Below are 17,540 nucleotides of genomic sequence, written 5' to 3'. Positions count from 1 at the left end.
ATTTCTCTTTTCTCCAAGCAACAATTCTTGAGAAACACTTCGCGGCTGACTTCGCAATGCTATGCAAACTCGAAGGATCCATATATCGATCGCTCTAAACAATAAAAACTTATTCCAATAACATTTGTTGAGTAAACTTTCGTACATAACGACACGGAAGGTAAAGTAGAATTTTAAAACAATAGCGAAAAACCGATTTATCGATTTTACTAGCGATATATCAATATCGTAAATCCAGAAAATATATTACGTCACAAAAAAAGATTTTTCAAATTCAATTTTTATCTCTCACCACCTCGCAGTGTACGATCGCCACGGTATGCCATTATTATTATTAATCTCTATCATTATTATTATTATAATACATAAGCTTATAAACAGAATAATCGTTATTAGATTTATTCATTACCCAGTATATAGAACCGATGGTAAGAAGGGTGCAGTGGCCTCAATGAGGGAATACGAGATCAAGGCAAACGAGACGTGTTTTCGACTTTTATCTGTTTCTTGTATTTCTTTCTTTCAACTGCGTCAAGTATTGCAAACTCAAAGGCAAATACAGGTAACGCAAGTATAGTAACGGGTGGTCGTACCTTTCGCTGGCTATCTGGGACCAACAATGAATGAAACAGCCTAACGGTATTGAAAACGGTCCAGCTCGAGATCATCGATGATGTCCACTTTTACAGCTTCCGAATTTCTCTCCGTTCTCCTATTGACTCACTGGTTGGATCTTGGTTTACTTTTCTTTCATACTCTCCGCGCGTAATTATTCGAATTAAACGGTGAATCTCATCACACGTTAAAATGTTGCTTTGGCGTTAATTAACGACAAGGATGAAATTTTTTTTATCGCACATTAAATTTGACCAACTGAGTGCTCGACGAATTTGAATCTTATACCTGACCTCGAGCTAATTATCGGTGATGGAAATGGAGACATTTTTTTTTTGACAAATTTTGATAATCCTCATACATTCACGATTTCAATATAATGAATGAGCGATGACGTCACTGATCTTTCCGGAAGTCAATACCGCTCGGGGGAACTTTCGAATATCGACGAAAGCATCGACTTCCTGTTTACTGTGTAACTCCGAGCTAAGTATAAGGAGCAAGTGATTTCGTCATCGTGTCATTCGTCATTGTCAATGAATTGCCAATGGAGGCCTTGACCGTCGAGAAATCCACTCGATTACCCGCTCGACTGGTTGCACAATGAAATTGCAGTTGCTCGTTCGATGACTCTGCGAGTATAATTATCGACTCGTATCGATGTAAATCGATTTTACGAAAAACATGAAAATTTCCTTAAAATACATGAGTATATCGTCAGATTTCATTTTATTCGACGCGAAATCGTATTTCACATAATCAAAAAATATTGACAGTATTTTCGAAAATAATAATATCGTTGAAAATACTAAAAATAGATTTATCATCGTAAACTTATAATTTGCACGTAAAATTTGACATCGGCATTATTAATCCCTTTGGGGTCAAATTTCATTTTCACCCAGGTTGTTTTTGTCATTCGCAATAATTAACCTCATACGTCATTCCGGGACCTGTATGATTTTCTAAATTTGGTCAAAAAAATTTCAAATTTGTTTCTAAGGCGTTTTTTCTCATCCCGTACGTTTCTCTAACCCGCACGTGACACGTCATAGGGGAAGCGATTGACTGGGTTGATGGAGGCGGGGGGGGAGGGTGCGAGAGAGACGGATAAGAAATATAAAAAAATGGTCAAATCAGAGAATTAACAGATTTGAGAGAGAGAGAGGAAGAGAGTGAAATCCCCCCCCCCCCCCCCCCCCCCCCCCCCCCCCCCCCCCCCCCCCCCCCCCCCCCCCCCCCCCCCCCCCCCCCCCCCCCCAGTCTTAAAAAAATACCCATACACAATAAATGATGACCAATCACAATCATCACGATGACTCGTCGATTTTCTATGGATCGACGTGGCTGAACGTAAAAAGTCTATGGCGACTATCGTCAATACTGGCGAACAGACGCGCAACGAGAACGAACGTAAATTGTGTCACGAATTCTGGAACAACCCGATACATCGAGTTAACTGTTTCCTCTAGTGGGACTATGAAAGAGAGAGAAAAAAGACATAAGTACCATATGTGTTTTTTTTTTATTCAGCTGGCCCAAACGGTTGGGCCCTATACACCTAGTAACGGGTTCCTTGAATCTCGTGGAGGATTCGATCAGAGCTACGAAAGTAGGCTGAAGGATCGGCTGGTTTCGTTTAATTTTTAAAATTCCATTTTTTTTAATTGCCCATATATTTTGAATTTCGAAATTTTTTTCTTCCGTTTTTTAAGACGCCAGGATAAAATTGCCGTATTTTGGGTCCGACCTATCACCGCATGCTCATATCTATATATCTGTTACTTATTCACGTTGCGTGATTTTAACGGAATTCTTCTTATGGTAATTCAACGTGTTATTTATACGCAGTTACCCAAGCATTTCTTTTTTACATAATTTTTCATTCTCATTCAAGGTACCTCTTGAAAACGTGATCAACACGCGTACGCATCTTTACATGACTCTTAACGATCGTATCATTGTTAAAGTACAGTGCGAACAATTAATGTTTAATTAAACCTTTTTTTTTCTTCGTCTTTTCATTGTTACTCCCGAGCTTTGCAAATGCGCGCGAGTATCCATGATTTTACATCGTAGAGTATCGACAACTTCAATCTGTATTTCGAATTTATATATATATATTTTTTGTCAGCTGAACATTTCAAAATTGACACTAAAACGAGTAGGACTCCTCGTCAATCCAACAGATAGGAACGCGATTCGGCCGATTTGCACGTTACGTTGCATTCGTTGCATTTCAGTGATTTTCCAAAATTCTATAGACGTCCATATTATTCTATACAGTCGTGCATACCCGACTGAACAATGATCTTGGCACGTGGTATATCCAGCTATAGAAATCTGCATAATACCGAATGCTTGATTTGAATATTGAATTTGTTGCAGAATACGGATAACCACTGTTTTTCTATTTATTCGAAATAAGCTCGGACAATTATAATTTTTTTATTTATTGAATTCTAAAAAAAATTGAATCTCGAAAAAAAAAACAAGAATTTAGGTCACTCGATATATTCGCTATGTACGGCGACTATACGTATTTTTGGAATGATACTTTTATCCTCGGTAAATTTGTTCGGGTCCTCTAAGGAGGAGTTTGTATTCATTTTTTTGTTTTCCCTTTAACTGTACATCTCCAGTTCTGTGAAAGTTTGCGCATGCGTATCATTAACGTATCTCGTTAACGGACTAAAGTCGTGTTTGCCGAGTCGCTTCGTAATTTCGTGCGAAATAAAACAAAGCGGTATACGTGCCTCTATATGACTGTAATCAAAAGCGTGGGAAGCACTTTCCAAACTATACATACTATATATGTATATATATATATATATGTTTCGTGGGTTACACCTCGTTCGGCTCAATGACATTGTAACGTCAAAATATCATTATTACCAAAAAAAATAGTAACCGCTCACTCTGAGTACGATGGGTAGAATTTTAATTTTCTCGAGAAGTGCAAAGAGATTTGAATGTGGAATTTTCGAATTGATTTTAGAAAGTATTATATAACGTTAGATAAGGTAGCTGCAGGTTTAATGCTCAAATCGATAAACGGTATTGATCGATAAATTTTAAAAATTAATAAAATAATAATAAATTCTATGGAATGACGTCCGGGCTATTGTTTATTATTTTACTAAAGGTGGGGAGATCATTTTTATACCCCCCCCCACTACTATCCCTCCACCGTTATCTCATATTAGAATTTACGTCACGAATTACGTCACGAAATGAATCTACAGATTTAAGAATGGAATTGTTGTAAAAATTTAATTAATATTTCTCACCGTGGGCAATGAAAAATCACACGTGCGATGATGACAGTAAGTTCGACCGAGCAATGACACGTGGTATTAATTATAACGTTGGGACAATCAAAAGATGAGATCACAATGACACGTACAGAGAATGACTATAGGTATATGTAGATTTTTGAAAAATAGTACAAAAATATTATCGTAGCACATAAATAATCTCTTTTTGTATATAAATTTTTATTTTTTATTTCACCGATGTCAAAAAAAAATATTTACATAAAAATAAAATAATGTAACTACAGTGGCGGAAAGTGTCATTTCAGAAATGATTTGTATGACGCAATAATGAATGAGGGTTAAGAAATTTTTATCGACGCGCGATACTTTTTTTTTGGAAATTATCCGCGGGATCGATATTCATGTAAATTAAAGAAAAAGAAAAAAAAAAAATTACTTTCGGCTAGAGAATGGACGAGAAGAGAGTTTTAAAGTGTTCTTGAAAGGAGGAAACGCTAATTATCGTATACTTAATCGGTATTAAAAAAATTACCGCGCATGCGCAGTTCACGAAGAGACATCGAAGGGGGATGAACGCACATCCTTATATACGCACTGGCACCGCACGTAATACAAAATCGTAATCTTGGCCAATAAGGAAGACTCATGGCTCGTTAAGCCACACGGGAATACGTAGCCAGCAGCCAATCAGCCTTCATAATAATTATCGAATTACGCCCCGGCCGTTCGTAACGTTGGCTGCAGCTCGCACGGTAATACAGAGAAATTACGTGAGATCGTTACCGGCTACTCTGTCGTTGCGCAATTACCTGTTACGATTTTATTCGCGATGAGCAACGAAAAATTTTTTTCAAATAGATACAATCTGTGCCTTTGAAGCATCACTTACGCAACGGAGTATCGATTTCGAGAATAATTAAAAAAAAAAAAATTTCTGTAACCAATTTTTGATTTTTATAATTTTGCAATTTTTCAAAAGAAATTTCATTGAAAATCGTAACAAGGTTTTCTCGTACGGGACTAGTGGGTGTATGGGTAAATTACTTGACCCTCGAAGAAATTGATTGCCGATCCAGTGAACTTGAAATATATTTTTACGTAACTGACAATAATTGCCTGTAAATCGATCCCGTTATTACCTGCACACCAGGTACGTCAGTATTTCATTATATATACCTGTACAGTATATGGTATAGAGGGTGTTAATTGAATGGTCAAATCATAAATAACAGCGAACACTGCTAATGGCCTATTATAACGAATCCAACAGTTTATTCGAGTCTTTAAGAGAAAGTAATCGTTAGAAAGTTTAAGGGTCAGAGATCATGATCAGAGATCATGAGGGGGGAGATTGACGCTGATAAGTTTAATGAAAAAGTTTTTTGAAAATCTTCCAGTACCATTATTTACGGGGTGTTTGCAAAAGTTTGTGTATATATAGATATAACGAGCTTTGGGTACGCTTGAATGGTGAAAAAAAGTTTTAAAAATTTCGTTATCTTATCAGAGTCACCCTCGATTTTAAGGACAATCGAGAAGTTGGCGTTAACAGCGATGAAATGCTAAAGAAAACAAATACTTGCTGCTTGCATCGCGGGATTATTTCTGAAATACAGTTAGTCCCGTCAGTAGGGTCGTCAGTTTTTCCTCGTAACGTCTAATAACTCGATTTCGCGCTGGAAACAAGAAAGATTAACTCGCGAAAGAAGCGTAATGATGTAACGGTAGAGTTCCAGAGAGCTTCATGGAGATAACTGTACCAGACTGAACGTCGATACTTGATCGAATAGTTGTTCATGGTCTTTTCGTTTTTCATGGGCTGATACATACATATACACAGAGATGGATAATACTTTAATTTTATATGTCCTATGGACAATACCTGGTTGATTAGAAACGTGCAAATCGTTAGTCGGTTCGAATTACTTTCGATTTTGTTTTTTCATTTTTTTTTGTAACTTTTTTTTAAATCCGGCACAGCGTAAATTCGAGTTACTTTGTAGTCGTTCGTTTGACATATAGTATATGTAGTTTGACTATATATAGACGTTGATTACATGTAAGTTTTTGAACAGAACCAACTCCTCTTACACTAGTTAATGGTGTAAGGCCCCGACTAGGTCCCAGCGTGAGAGTCGATCGCAAAAGTGACGTCATATTTTGTTTTTCCACGTTCGGCAAAGCCACGCGCAAGATTGCTTTTGTTTACGAGATGCACTTTTTATTTCCGGTTGAATGGGCTCGAGCTTTTGAATCATTATAATAAGCATACCGTTTGGCGTAACATGAGGCCCAGCGAGCCCCGATTATAATCTTCTGGTACAATGACGGTGTCAAGTCATGCGGCTACTTTGCGATGCCGTAAGAATATTATTAGCGGGAGTCTATGTGAAAACCGGTTTATGATTTTTGGGCCTCATCCTGTGCGCATAACGCCGTATTGAATTGGAGATTGGGGGGGTCGCTGACCGCCGTGGGCCTTGTCCGGCCCGGTCTCTGGGTCAGTAGTCCCACACGCGGTACTTTATTGGTCGTGACTGCCAATCTCATGAGATCTTTCATTGCCTGTACGTACTTTTTTTTTTTAACGTGAACCGCTCATCGCGTGTAACGAGATATATTTCTTGGGTCACTAGCCACTTTGGGCCTGACGCGTGTCACGAAAATTAATTCTTTTCAGTCCCATATACTTACGATTCAGTAGCTGTATGCTTTGGTAAAGCGCCGTTGCCAAATGTTGTTTTTCATTATCCAATATTACGGGTACAGCAAATATCAAGAGATTCGGACTCAGTCGGACTCAGAGATTCGGGCCTGCGAGTTCCTGGGATACTGGGACATTTTTCTTATAACACGTAAACTCGTTTGGGACTTACTGTAACAGCTTATATACACTTTTTGTTTCAGTCCCTAACATTATAAGGGCCAAAGATGCTGAAAGTCCCAAAAAAAATTTTTTGTTGTAAAATAAATCCCGAATTAACTTTAGTCGCGGGCGACGTTAATATGACCTAAATAATATTCGAAATTTCATCAATGCCTGTAATGCCCCTTCGTAAGGCCCCCACGTGTTATAATAAATAGAAGTGTCAATGATCCTTAAAGTTCATCGACTATATCAGTCGGTCGGCTCCTCCATCGCAATCGATCGTTTCTGGGTCGGCGATATCACGTGGGACCGTCTGGGCCAGTCAAGTCCCACTAACGCAAGGCCCCATGGGATTTCACGCGCCTCAATTTCCAATGGTGCTATTGCACCTACGCAGAACAATGGGAATCGTCCGTAGCAATTTCACAGCTGAATATGAATGACTTCTCTACTAGACCGACTACAGACGTTACTATACAGCGTCGATCAAAACGTCACTTCCGGTCTGTTGACAATTTCGATCGTTATTAATTCCGTCATCCGTATAACCAATCGAACTATCGATGATCGTTTTCATTGAATCCCAAAAATTTCATACTAATTACCGGGACGGCTCCACGTGGCCTATAAAGAAAAAATCGATCCAGATGGGACATAGTCAAGGGTACCGAGGCTCTCGGACGTGGCGGGAATTTCAAATAATTTTAAAGCGAAACCGTGCGAACGTCACCGATTTGGATCGTGTCAAAGACAGTCCTGACTGCTAATTGGGCAGTGCCTAACGATCATTAATAAATCATTAGTAATCACGTACTCGCGATTATATTGCATCGGTACACCCTTTGCATCTCAAGTCAGGACTGTACCGCTGAAACTGATGACACGTTCGAATAAAGAAAAAGGGCGATCGAAAGCGATATTACTTTTTGTTTGACGTCAGAATCATTCATAGCGTGTGATATATTTTTGAAAATTTTATTCCAAAATCACCGTACTCGATCCTGCGACAGGTCAAAAGATCGAAGGTCACTGCGTCTGCATGGACGAGTTTTCCAAGATCCACGTGGCCGCAGCATATAGAACTGCCGTTGGCAGAAAGCGGATCTGTCAGTGACGCGTACAATTGTAACCCAGTTAACGTTTCGGCTGAGTCGTTGGCCATTTTTATTTTCGAGAGAGTGCCTTCCGAGAGAGAAGCTGCCGTCGCGACGCCTTTTACGTCATTCGGTCATATTGACACGACTTGCATATACATATGTACACACACACGCACTTTGTCTCGTAAATGTGAATGGACTCTTTCGGGTCCTCAATGTGGATCGTAGGTTGACCGAGAAAAAAAAATACAATGTGGATTAGAAAATGCGAATCGTAAATCAGTAATGCGTGTCGTGTGTTAATTAATTCGCATTGCAATTTCCAGTGTATACCATATATGACCACATATAGGTATGCATCGGCGATAGTGACACTTAAGGGATATGGAATGAAAAAAATAAAAATAAAAAATTGTATCAAATATATTTTCAAAGATATACTTTTCAAAATTTATACATTTATATATGTGTATATATATATATATATATATATATATATATATATATTATTAATTTTATTTAAGAACTTTTCTTTGCTAATTATATATTTTCTTTTTGCTTCAGAATATATTTCCTCCAAGATGCGGGGGTGTCTCCGGGGGTGGCTGTCATTGGCAGCCCTGATAATGTTCGCGAATTCCAAGGGGACCTTCGCCCTGCCAGTTCCTGACGACGAGGTCGATACGACCACGAGGCTGCTGGGATCCAGGTTAGTCTTAGCATTGAGTTCCCGAAGCACAATTAATTAATACGTATTTGAATTTCCCGCCCAAAACCCTCCAGGCGAATTAGTCATTTGCCAACTACTCCGACCTTCAGCATGTATTTGCACATCCGAGTGGACACGAATAATTTTTCTCATATATAATATATGCATATGCATATTCCTATATAGACCTTAACAAGGGATGGTCACCTTGGTATCGTACAACGTTCTTTGTATAATTATTAGTAAACGGGAAAGTCGATTAAATGTCTAATGACAATTTATCCTGACTTAATGACAGTTACGCGTTTTACGTATCTGTACTGATTAGGCTCTCTTATCGTTTCGTGTAATTCGCGTGGAAATGAAAAGCGCTGAGTGTAATAAATGAGGGGCGTGAAGAAAGGTGATTCAAAAAAGAAAAGTAAAGATAATAAAAGTATCTTGTACAAAGCCTCAAAGAGAATTTCCAGTGTAATTAAACGACGATCGCAATGCTAATTAAGGAGCTAATTAAGATGCTGTTACGCGGCTGACCTATCTCTTTCTTTTTCTTACGTACCAACTCATTATTATTTCTCTCTATGTCTAACGTAGACTAACGTAGACGTCTCACAGTCCCGTACGAATTTCTTCGCGCAACGTCGTCACTCCTTTTTATTAATCTCGAACGGTTCGCGCAAAATTCTTATCCGAATCGTGAAATCAGGCGTGTTGCGAAATCGCGTTACTTTTCTAAAAAAAAAAAAAAATTCCCACACAACGGGATTACCTTTGTCCCGTGGGGTAAATTTGGTGTCTTTTTTTTTTCTTTCGCCTTTCACGGAAATCGCGGAACGAACGTTGGAGGCTGAAATTATTTTTGAGCAAATCTAGGGGGTGTCCCCTTTTCACACGTAATTTTACACAACCCCCTCCTATAGCCTGTTGGCCTTGACTGAACTCTTCGCGAAGATACCACGCTCCGTTGGAATTGACGTCGGTAGCGGCAGCGTAGAATTTCGAAAATATAATTCAGTCGATTTAGTATCGACAATGAAGATATGACAGATGATGATATTTTTACGTCAAGGTGAGACCCACGCTAGTCGACAGGATCCTTTCTCTCGTTCCTTTCTCCATTGTTGTCAAATCGTTATATACTGGGTGGACGATAAATATGCATGAGCGTATATTGTGACAGCATACGCGCAAGGGTCTTGTTATATGTTATATTTTGATATATCAATTTGGTCGATGAATCTGAATTTTTTTTTTTTTTTTTTTTCAGTGTCGTCACTTCGGTTTCGGTTATAACCGGAAACGACCGCGGAAGTGCAAAGGGACATCATTCCTCGGATTTCGAAAAGACGAAGGCGATTCCTGGAAAATTTTCGGAAATGCCGGCCTCGCCCGCTGTACTCCTGAGACCCGACAGGTTTCAGTTCTATACGTTAAACAAAAACGGCGACGTCGTGACCAAGCAGATGACCGAACAGGAAATACATAGTCTGATCGCGGCCGGCGGTGGCCAACTTCCGGTGGAGATGCACGAGCCCCAAAAAGTCGGCGACGAACCCAGTGGAGGAATGAAGGTACTCATCGAGGAGCTTGCAATGGAAATTTGTATCTTTGATTTTTATGGACTATGACGTAATTACGTGGGACTGTAAAAATTGTGTTAAAATTCATGAGCAGCCTCGATGGATCACTTTGGGTTTTATTTGTTACTGTAAAGTATCGTTGATCAAATTTGAAAAGGTCATTTTACCTGGCGAGAAGGTGCATCCTTATGAAAATGTAATAGGGTGATTGCACGTGACAATTGATGTCTACTTAGAATTCGTTTTGCATTTTGAATTACACGGTGAAAGATATGTGTGAATGGTACTTGAGTCAATTTGTGCTTTTGATAAAAATTTTAAATTACACGTGCGCACCTTGTTATTTCTAGTCAATCATCTTTGTGCACATGGGAAAGGAAAAGGTCAGATGGTTAGTTAAGATTTCAAATGAAAATTGGGATCAGTGTAGGGGAGAATTTTGGGTTCATATTGACGTTTAGGAAACTGTGGATTAAGTTGAGATAGTGTAAAATATAAATTTACTGTAACAGTGGGTTTCTTTTTTCTATTAATTTGTATGTCACTCGGGCGTAATACGTGCCAATTAATTTTTACAGGTCGCAGACGTAGTTCAGAATGTTCAGAACGTGCTGAAAAGTGAGTTGAGCAAGCCGATGGCTGTGATGACGTCGGTCCCAACGATTCCAGGTCACGCCAACGCTGAATGGAGTAGTATCCTGCCATCAATTTTAGCTGGTGACGTCGACTCGGCGTCACTTGGCACTCCTGAGCTCGTTATGATACCTGAAATGAAGCCTGAACCAGTTAAAAATGTTTCTGAAACGACAGAACAGGATACGCCTACGGAATCCATGCAGCAACTGGTACCGATAACAACTAAGGAGCCTGTACAGGCGCCTGAAATATCTGAGACAAAGCCTGAACAAGTCCCTAGTGCTTCGAACGATGATACTCCCACGAAGGAAGCTAGTCACGAACCTGGAACTGTCGTTCCTGTAACGACAGAGGTATCGCAGAATCCGCCTGAAGCGGCTGGAACGCCCCTGAAACAAGATACAAAGCCTGAAACGATATCAACGACAGAAACAATTATTCCGTCGAAGCAAGATCAGGAAACTGTTACGAATTTGCTCGGTACCCCTGAACCTGTGAAGCTTCAAGATGAGCCTGAGACAAATAAGTCGGTTTTGGCTGTTTCTGAAACATCGATGACTACGGAAAAGCCAATGATTCAGGTACCTGTTATAACGATGGATATAAAACCGCAAACGCCGGAAACTGACATGGGAGAAATGCCCGTGTTTCAGATGCTGAATACAATATCAGCTGACACCAAGAACCAGTCCCTGGACATTGTTCAGGAAGATGATACAAAAACAGTGACGGAATTACCAGGGATGGTTCAGCAGGTTGTCGATACGGAGAAAAATACTGCGACATTAAAACCTGAAATTCCAGAAGCTTCAGGGACGGCTGAAGGATCAGAAGACATTTTGCAGGTTACCGAAGTAATGCATGCGGTTCCGTTGATTCCGGTAGAGAATTCAGAAATTCTTAAAGAACAACCATCTGTTCCTAACACAGCGAGCCCTGAAGTTCTAGGAGGTGCTTCAGTGTCTACCACTATTCCTGAAATTGTAGATGATCAGCAGAAAATAGTTTCAACATCCTGGACTGAGCCGGAAACTGTACCTCTTGAAATTACGAGTTCTCCGAATGAAATTGATATGCCTCATACGGTTAGTGTTATTTCTGAAACACAGTCGACCTCGATTAAGGTAGAAGGACTTCAGGAAAATCCTGCAGCTGATTTGAAACCAGGAGAGAAGCCTGAAATTGAATCAAGTGATACAATTCAAATTGACATTAAGGAAAAACCTGAGGTTCCCGTTGTTCAAAATTATTCCGAAGGATCCGTGTTTACGGAAACGAAGAATTTGACTGTCAGTTCTAATGTCGAAGATGAGATGGAAAAAGTAACGCCCACCAAAGAAACAAATGTAACAGCAGAATCGGTAAATCCACAGACAGAGATTTCAACTCCCACAGAAGACGAAAAGCCTGAAACATCTACATTACCAGGCTTGTTTGTACAGGGCGTTTCTCTGATTGAAAATCTATTACCAGAATCCGTGAGCTCCATCGTAACTGAACTTATATCAAATAAACAGCCTGAAGCAACCAGCACCCAAGAACAAAAGCCTTCTCAAACATCAGCACACACATCTGAAATACCAACTGTATCAGATACTGGGCTTTCATCTTCGGAAGTTGCAGCGGATACAATGAATTCATCGATTTCGGTCAAAAATCCTGAACCGACCGACATTTCGACCCCACAAGTGGCTCCAGTTACAGTACCGGAAACAAGTACCAAACAAGAGGAAGTTTTGGAGAAAGTACAAGATACGCAGTTTGAAGCTGAAATAAGGAAACCTGAAGTACAGCCTGAAACAAAGCCTAATGTAGAGAAAGTTATTAGTACTTTGACAAATCCTGAACAAAGCGGTACTTCAGAAATGAATACTGGTGTTGTAGATCAAGTGCCTGGTAGTAGCAGTCAAGAAACGAAACCTGAAGCATCTACTGCAGATAATAAGAATTCAAACGGTAGCGCTGATTCTAGCGATCTGAAGTTATCTACAACTGCTACGTTCATGGATGCTGAGAAACCCGTGGATTCTTTATCTACAGAATTGGCTGACTCATTATCGAGTATGATGTCCCAAATTTCGGATGCTGCACCTTCAGTGATGACCCTTTCAGAAAGTACATCCACGGAACCAGCTGAAGTGGTGCAGTCTGAACCCGCTGTAACTGTTGTCGAGCACGGAAAAGTTCCAGCTATTAAGCCTGATCAGGAAACTAAATTCTCTGAAGAGACGGAACAAACAGAAATTCCTGAAAGTTCAGTAATGACGCCTAATGTTTCATCAGTGCAATTGGATACCCCTGCAGCTGTAAATGCTTCAGACATTAAGTCTGAAATCACAGCAACTAACGAAGTAAGTGCTCCAGCGTCTACGGAAAAAGTTGAAGAACTAATAAAGACAGAAAAACCTGAAATACCAATAAACAGAATCGATTTGCCTGATAAAAATTTATACGAATCTACAATATCAGAAGCTATAAATGATGCTCCAGTTGTGGATAATAAGCCTGAACCTTCTGAAACAGAGACTAAAGTTGCTATGGCTGAAGTTGTAACGGATCCTGCAAGGACGGAGACTCCTAAAATACCTGAAACACAATCAAATGTAGAGCCAAGTACGAAAGATTCAACACAGAAGACAGAAATTAGCAGCGAAGCACCGGAAATTACTGAATCGATGACGCCTGAGATTGCGCCTGGAAATGTTTCTGAAAATATAATGATTGAAATGCCTGTACTCCAAAAAGAACAGACAACTGGTTCACCTGACGAGAACACTGAAAAAGTCATTGATAATACGCCCTCGAAACAGGATACCGCATTAATCGAAGATAGTCAATCGTCTGTGACTGGCACTGAAACACCAATAACGCGAATCGATATAACAGATGCAAAGCCTGAAATATCTTCTATCGTTCTAACAACACCTGAAGATGCTGAAAAAAGTACTGAGTCTCCAGTCGTGAGAATTCAGCTTACAGATGCTGTTTCGGTTATAAATCAGATGCTAGAAACTGTACCTACCCAGACCAGCACATCATCATTAGAGTTGCTTACTTTACCTGAAAATTCAAAAGTCTCAGCTGGCAGTATTGCTAGTGGCCTTATTGCTGGATTTCCGGCGGGTACCACTGAGGTTGTTTCTGCAGCTCCGGAAATGGTGTCAGCTTCCCTGATTAGTGGGATATCGGAAAATTCTGAAGAAACCCCATCCAAGGATATGTCGGTGAAACTTGAAATATCTAAGCCTGAAACTGAAGAGAACGTTAAAATTTCGATGCATCCGATTTCCACTGAAAATATTGGAACTGAAACAAATTCTGAGAGTGGGCCTGAAAAGACAGTTTCCACTACGGAGAAGATTCAGGACAATACTGAACAAATCTTGGATAGTCACTTGAACACTGTAGAAGTAGAAAATGAATCTTTGGAAGTTAAGGAAAAGGATCAACCGCAAAATCCTACAGAAAGGATGCCAGTTGAATCAGCAACGGAAGTGCCATTTGTTAGGATAGATCTACCTGTTTCAGGCGAAAAGATTTCTATGGTTGCTGACAGCGAAGCAGATGTGAAGACGCCTGCTAATACTGAAACATCGAAGCCTGCCATTTCTACTGACAAGCTTGTTCCAGCAGTGACGACTGAGTTTTTGATGACTGAAACAGGAACTGAATCTCAAAATGATAGTAATACTGAATCTGCAACTATTTCTGAAATTCCCTTAACTACTATAAGTGATGCAAAAGGTAAGCCAAGTTTTATTAAATTGGAAAGTCAAGACACAAAGTCTGAAACTTCAGAAACTCTTGTTGAAAATGTCTCAGAAACTACTTCTTCCATGCCTGAAAAAATACTTGAGGAAACTCTTATAACAGTGCAGAATGATACTGTTAAATCTCCAGAATCCAGCACCAATACATCAAGTTCAGCTTCAGTTGCTGAATCTACGACTGCGACTCAGGATTCAGCTACGATTAAATACGAGGATTCGTCAACTACCAATTCGGAAGAATCGGAGAAAACGATAAAGCCTGAGACACCCATAGTGAGAATAGATATAAGTCCTGAAACGAGTCACATTGAAATTCCACAAAAAATCCAACTGACTGACTTACCAATCGTAAGTACTTTTGTTGAAACGAAAAAACCTGATCAAGTTCCCGAAACAACCGAACAACTGAAATTAACGGAATCAATGGAAAGCCCACTTACGACTGTGATTCCTGTAAAAAGTCCCTCGGAAAGTTCTACGAATGTTGTAGCTGAAGAAAAACCTGTAGAAAACGAAAAATTATCATCAGGCTTAGACGCCCTGAAATCTCAAACAAATTCTAATGGTGCGACTGAAATATCATCTAAAACAAGTACAGCTGGAATAAACGAAAATGACACAACCCAAAAGTCTGATATAAAAAGTGACGTCATTTCCGAAGATAAACAAGAAATGATAAGAATCGAACAAATTACACAACCGGAAAAGACTAAGTTGGAAGCCGATACTCTGAATAATTCCGAATCTCCAACCACTTCAACGGTTCCAGTAACTCTGACCGAATTGTTACAGCCACCAAAACCAATTGCGTCACTTAGTCAAGCTGATACTCAATCGTCAAATAAGAGTGATAACAAAAAAACAGAATTTGTGGAGATCGTGCCACAGAAAACTCAAGAAATTAGAATTCAAGTGAATGACACTGCCGTTTTGGTAACCAAACATCCAATTTCAGATGAAACACCACAAAAACTAGCTGAAACTATAAATCAAAAACCACCAACAGTACAGGAAGGTCTAAAGAAGACACCTGAACCTGAAGTCGTATTTACCACAAAGCCTGAAACAGTCTACAACAAGGTCGAGACCATACCTGAAACCTCTGTGAACGTTGCACAAACTGATAAGACTGCCTTAAAACCTGAAGAAAATGATAGGAACGTGTCACAGATTATGGATTCTTACATGAAATTAGGGGAGAAAGAGGAAAGCAAGCCTTCTGAGGTTAAAAATCCTGAAACAGGAGATAATGTTGTACCAGATGTTTCAGGAGCATCTAAACTGAAGTTGAATGAGGAAAAAACAGACAAACCCGTAATCAACAATAAGGATGAAACGAAGACCAACGTCGAGGCATCGCTCGTTTCAAAGGACGAGGGTCATTATGAAAAGTTAGGAGAAAAGAAAAAACCAGTTGTTACCGCCGTAAATAGCAAACCAATTGTAACAGATCTTAAAAAAGAACCAACAAAAGAAGCCGCAATCAGTGCCTCAATGACAGATGAGCCTCAAGTATCGATGAACAAAGAGGAGTATCCTTACTCAAAATTGGGCGAAACGATTAAAACAACGAAGCCCTTGCAATCGTCACAGAATATCCAAGCTGGGACACCAGCTTTGCCAACGGAACAGAAAAGACCCAGTTTTACGACGCCATCTAACATAAAGAATTCCAATAGCCCAATAAAAGGTGAAGACAAGCAGAAGCCCAGTTTGAGTATCAAAAAAGCAGATCACGAAGGGGTTTCAAGTTCAGAAGAAAAATGGACGCTAATTCCTCAACAGGTACCAGGTTCGAGTGTGAAGACTACAAATGCACCGTTGAAGAAACCAATGAAAACATCCGAAACTGGAACTACCGGCTCCACTTCCGAAAATAATGTTGAACCTGCCGATACGATAGCATTAGAGGCATCACAGAGTGCATCAGGGCTGGAGAGCAGCGTGAAAAATCTTGATCATGACATGCAGTACTTCGCACGCCTCTGCAACGAATTGGCATTTAGTTTTTGGACCGCTACCAATAAGGGCTTGAGTACAGCTAGGTCATTGGCTCTTTCGCCATTTGGCATGACCAGTATACTCGCCATGGTTTTCTTAGGGGCCCGTGGTCCCACTTCCAATCAGATGAATGATGTTCTCAAGCTGGATGATGTAGCCACATTCAATCCGCATCTGGTTTTCCAAAATGTGACTGATACCGTGAGCTTAGCTAGAAATCAAGGAATCGCTAACGCTGCTTTCGTCAGGGTCCTTTTTGCTGACCGGAACAAAGTAGGTAGGCTTATGCCCTTCTACAAGGAACAGGCCCAACAGTTCTACGAGGGCTTTGTAGCCGAAGTTAATTTTGCCACCATCAGTGATCTCGTGCGCAGGCGCACTAACTTCTTAATTAGAAAGCAAACTGGAGGCAGAATTAAAGATTTTGTGAAGGGCAATACGGTCCCCTTGAGGTCACCACTTGCGGCACTTTCTGCCAACGTCTTTCAAACGGATTGTAACTCAAGTGGCGCCACCTCTGAGGGTCGTGACGGTGAATTGTACTTCGCCGTTTCACCGGCTATTCGACAAAGGAAGTTAGTTCCAGTTCCTGCCACTACGTGGCGATCTGGCGTTCTTGCTGGATACGAACCTGGACTCGACGCCACTGCCATCGCTATGGGTGGCGTTGATAAATTAGTTTCTACTATTTTTGTTATTCCTGGACAACAAGGACATGCAGCTCCAGGCGATAGTCTAGACAGACTTGAACAAAGACTTGTCGAAGGAGCTTTCACTCAAGGTGCTTGGGAAAAATTACTTAAGGTTCTGGTGCCCAGACCTGGACTCGAATTGCAGGTTCCCAAATTTAGTCATCGTTCGGTTGTTAATGCAACTGCAGCACTTAAAAGAATGGGACTTGAGGAATTGTTCTCGAATCATGCTGACCTCAAAGGCATCAACAGCGCTAGACACAATTTTCATCTGGCAGATATGTTACAAGTTA

At 40.1% G+C, this 17,540-nt stretch overlaps 1 protein-coding gene across 3 annotated transcripts in view; it reads left to right on the top strand.

The window, feature by feature from the left end:
- The window catches only part of LOC107266311 (mucin-17), a 34,749-nt gene that overhangs the window by 14,851 nt on the left and 2,358 nt on the right, over positions 1-17,540 (top strand). For all 3 annotated transcript variants that reach the window (XM_025083599.1, XM_015736658.2, XM_015736657.2), the window contains exons 2-4: positions 8,424-8,568; positions 9,836-10,139; positions 10,727-17,536. In XM_025083599.1, coding sequence (XP_024939367.1) covers positions 8,424-8,568; positions 9,836-10,139; positions 10,727-17,536 — 7,259 coding nt within the window. The remainder of the gene's footprint in view (positions 1-8,423; positions 8,569-9,835; positions 10,140-10,726; positions 17,537-17,540) is intronic.

This window comes from Cephus cinctus, unplaced genomic scaffold, assembly GCF_000341935.2.
Source record: "Cephus cinctus unplaced genomic scaffold, Ccin1 Ccin1_scaffold0307, whole genome shotgun sequence".
Taxonomy (NCBI): Eukaryota; Metazoa; Arthropoda; class Insecta; order Hymenoptera; family Cephidae; genus Cephus; species Cephus cinctus.
The sequence above is the reverse complement of the archived record's forward strand: the minus strand, read 5'-3'. Positions and strand labels throughout refer to the sequence as shown.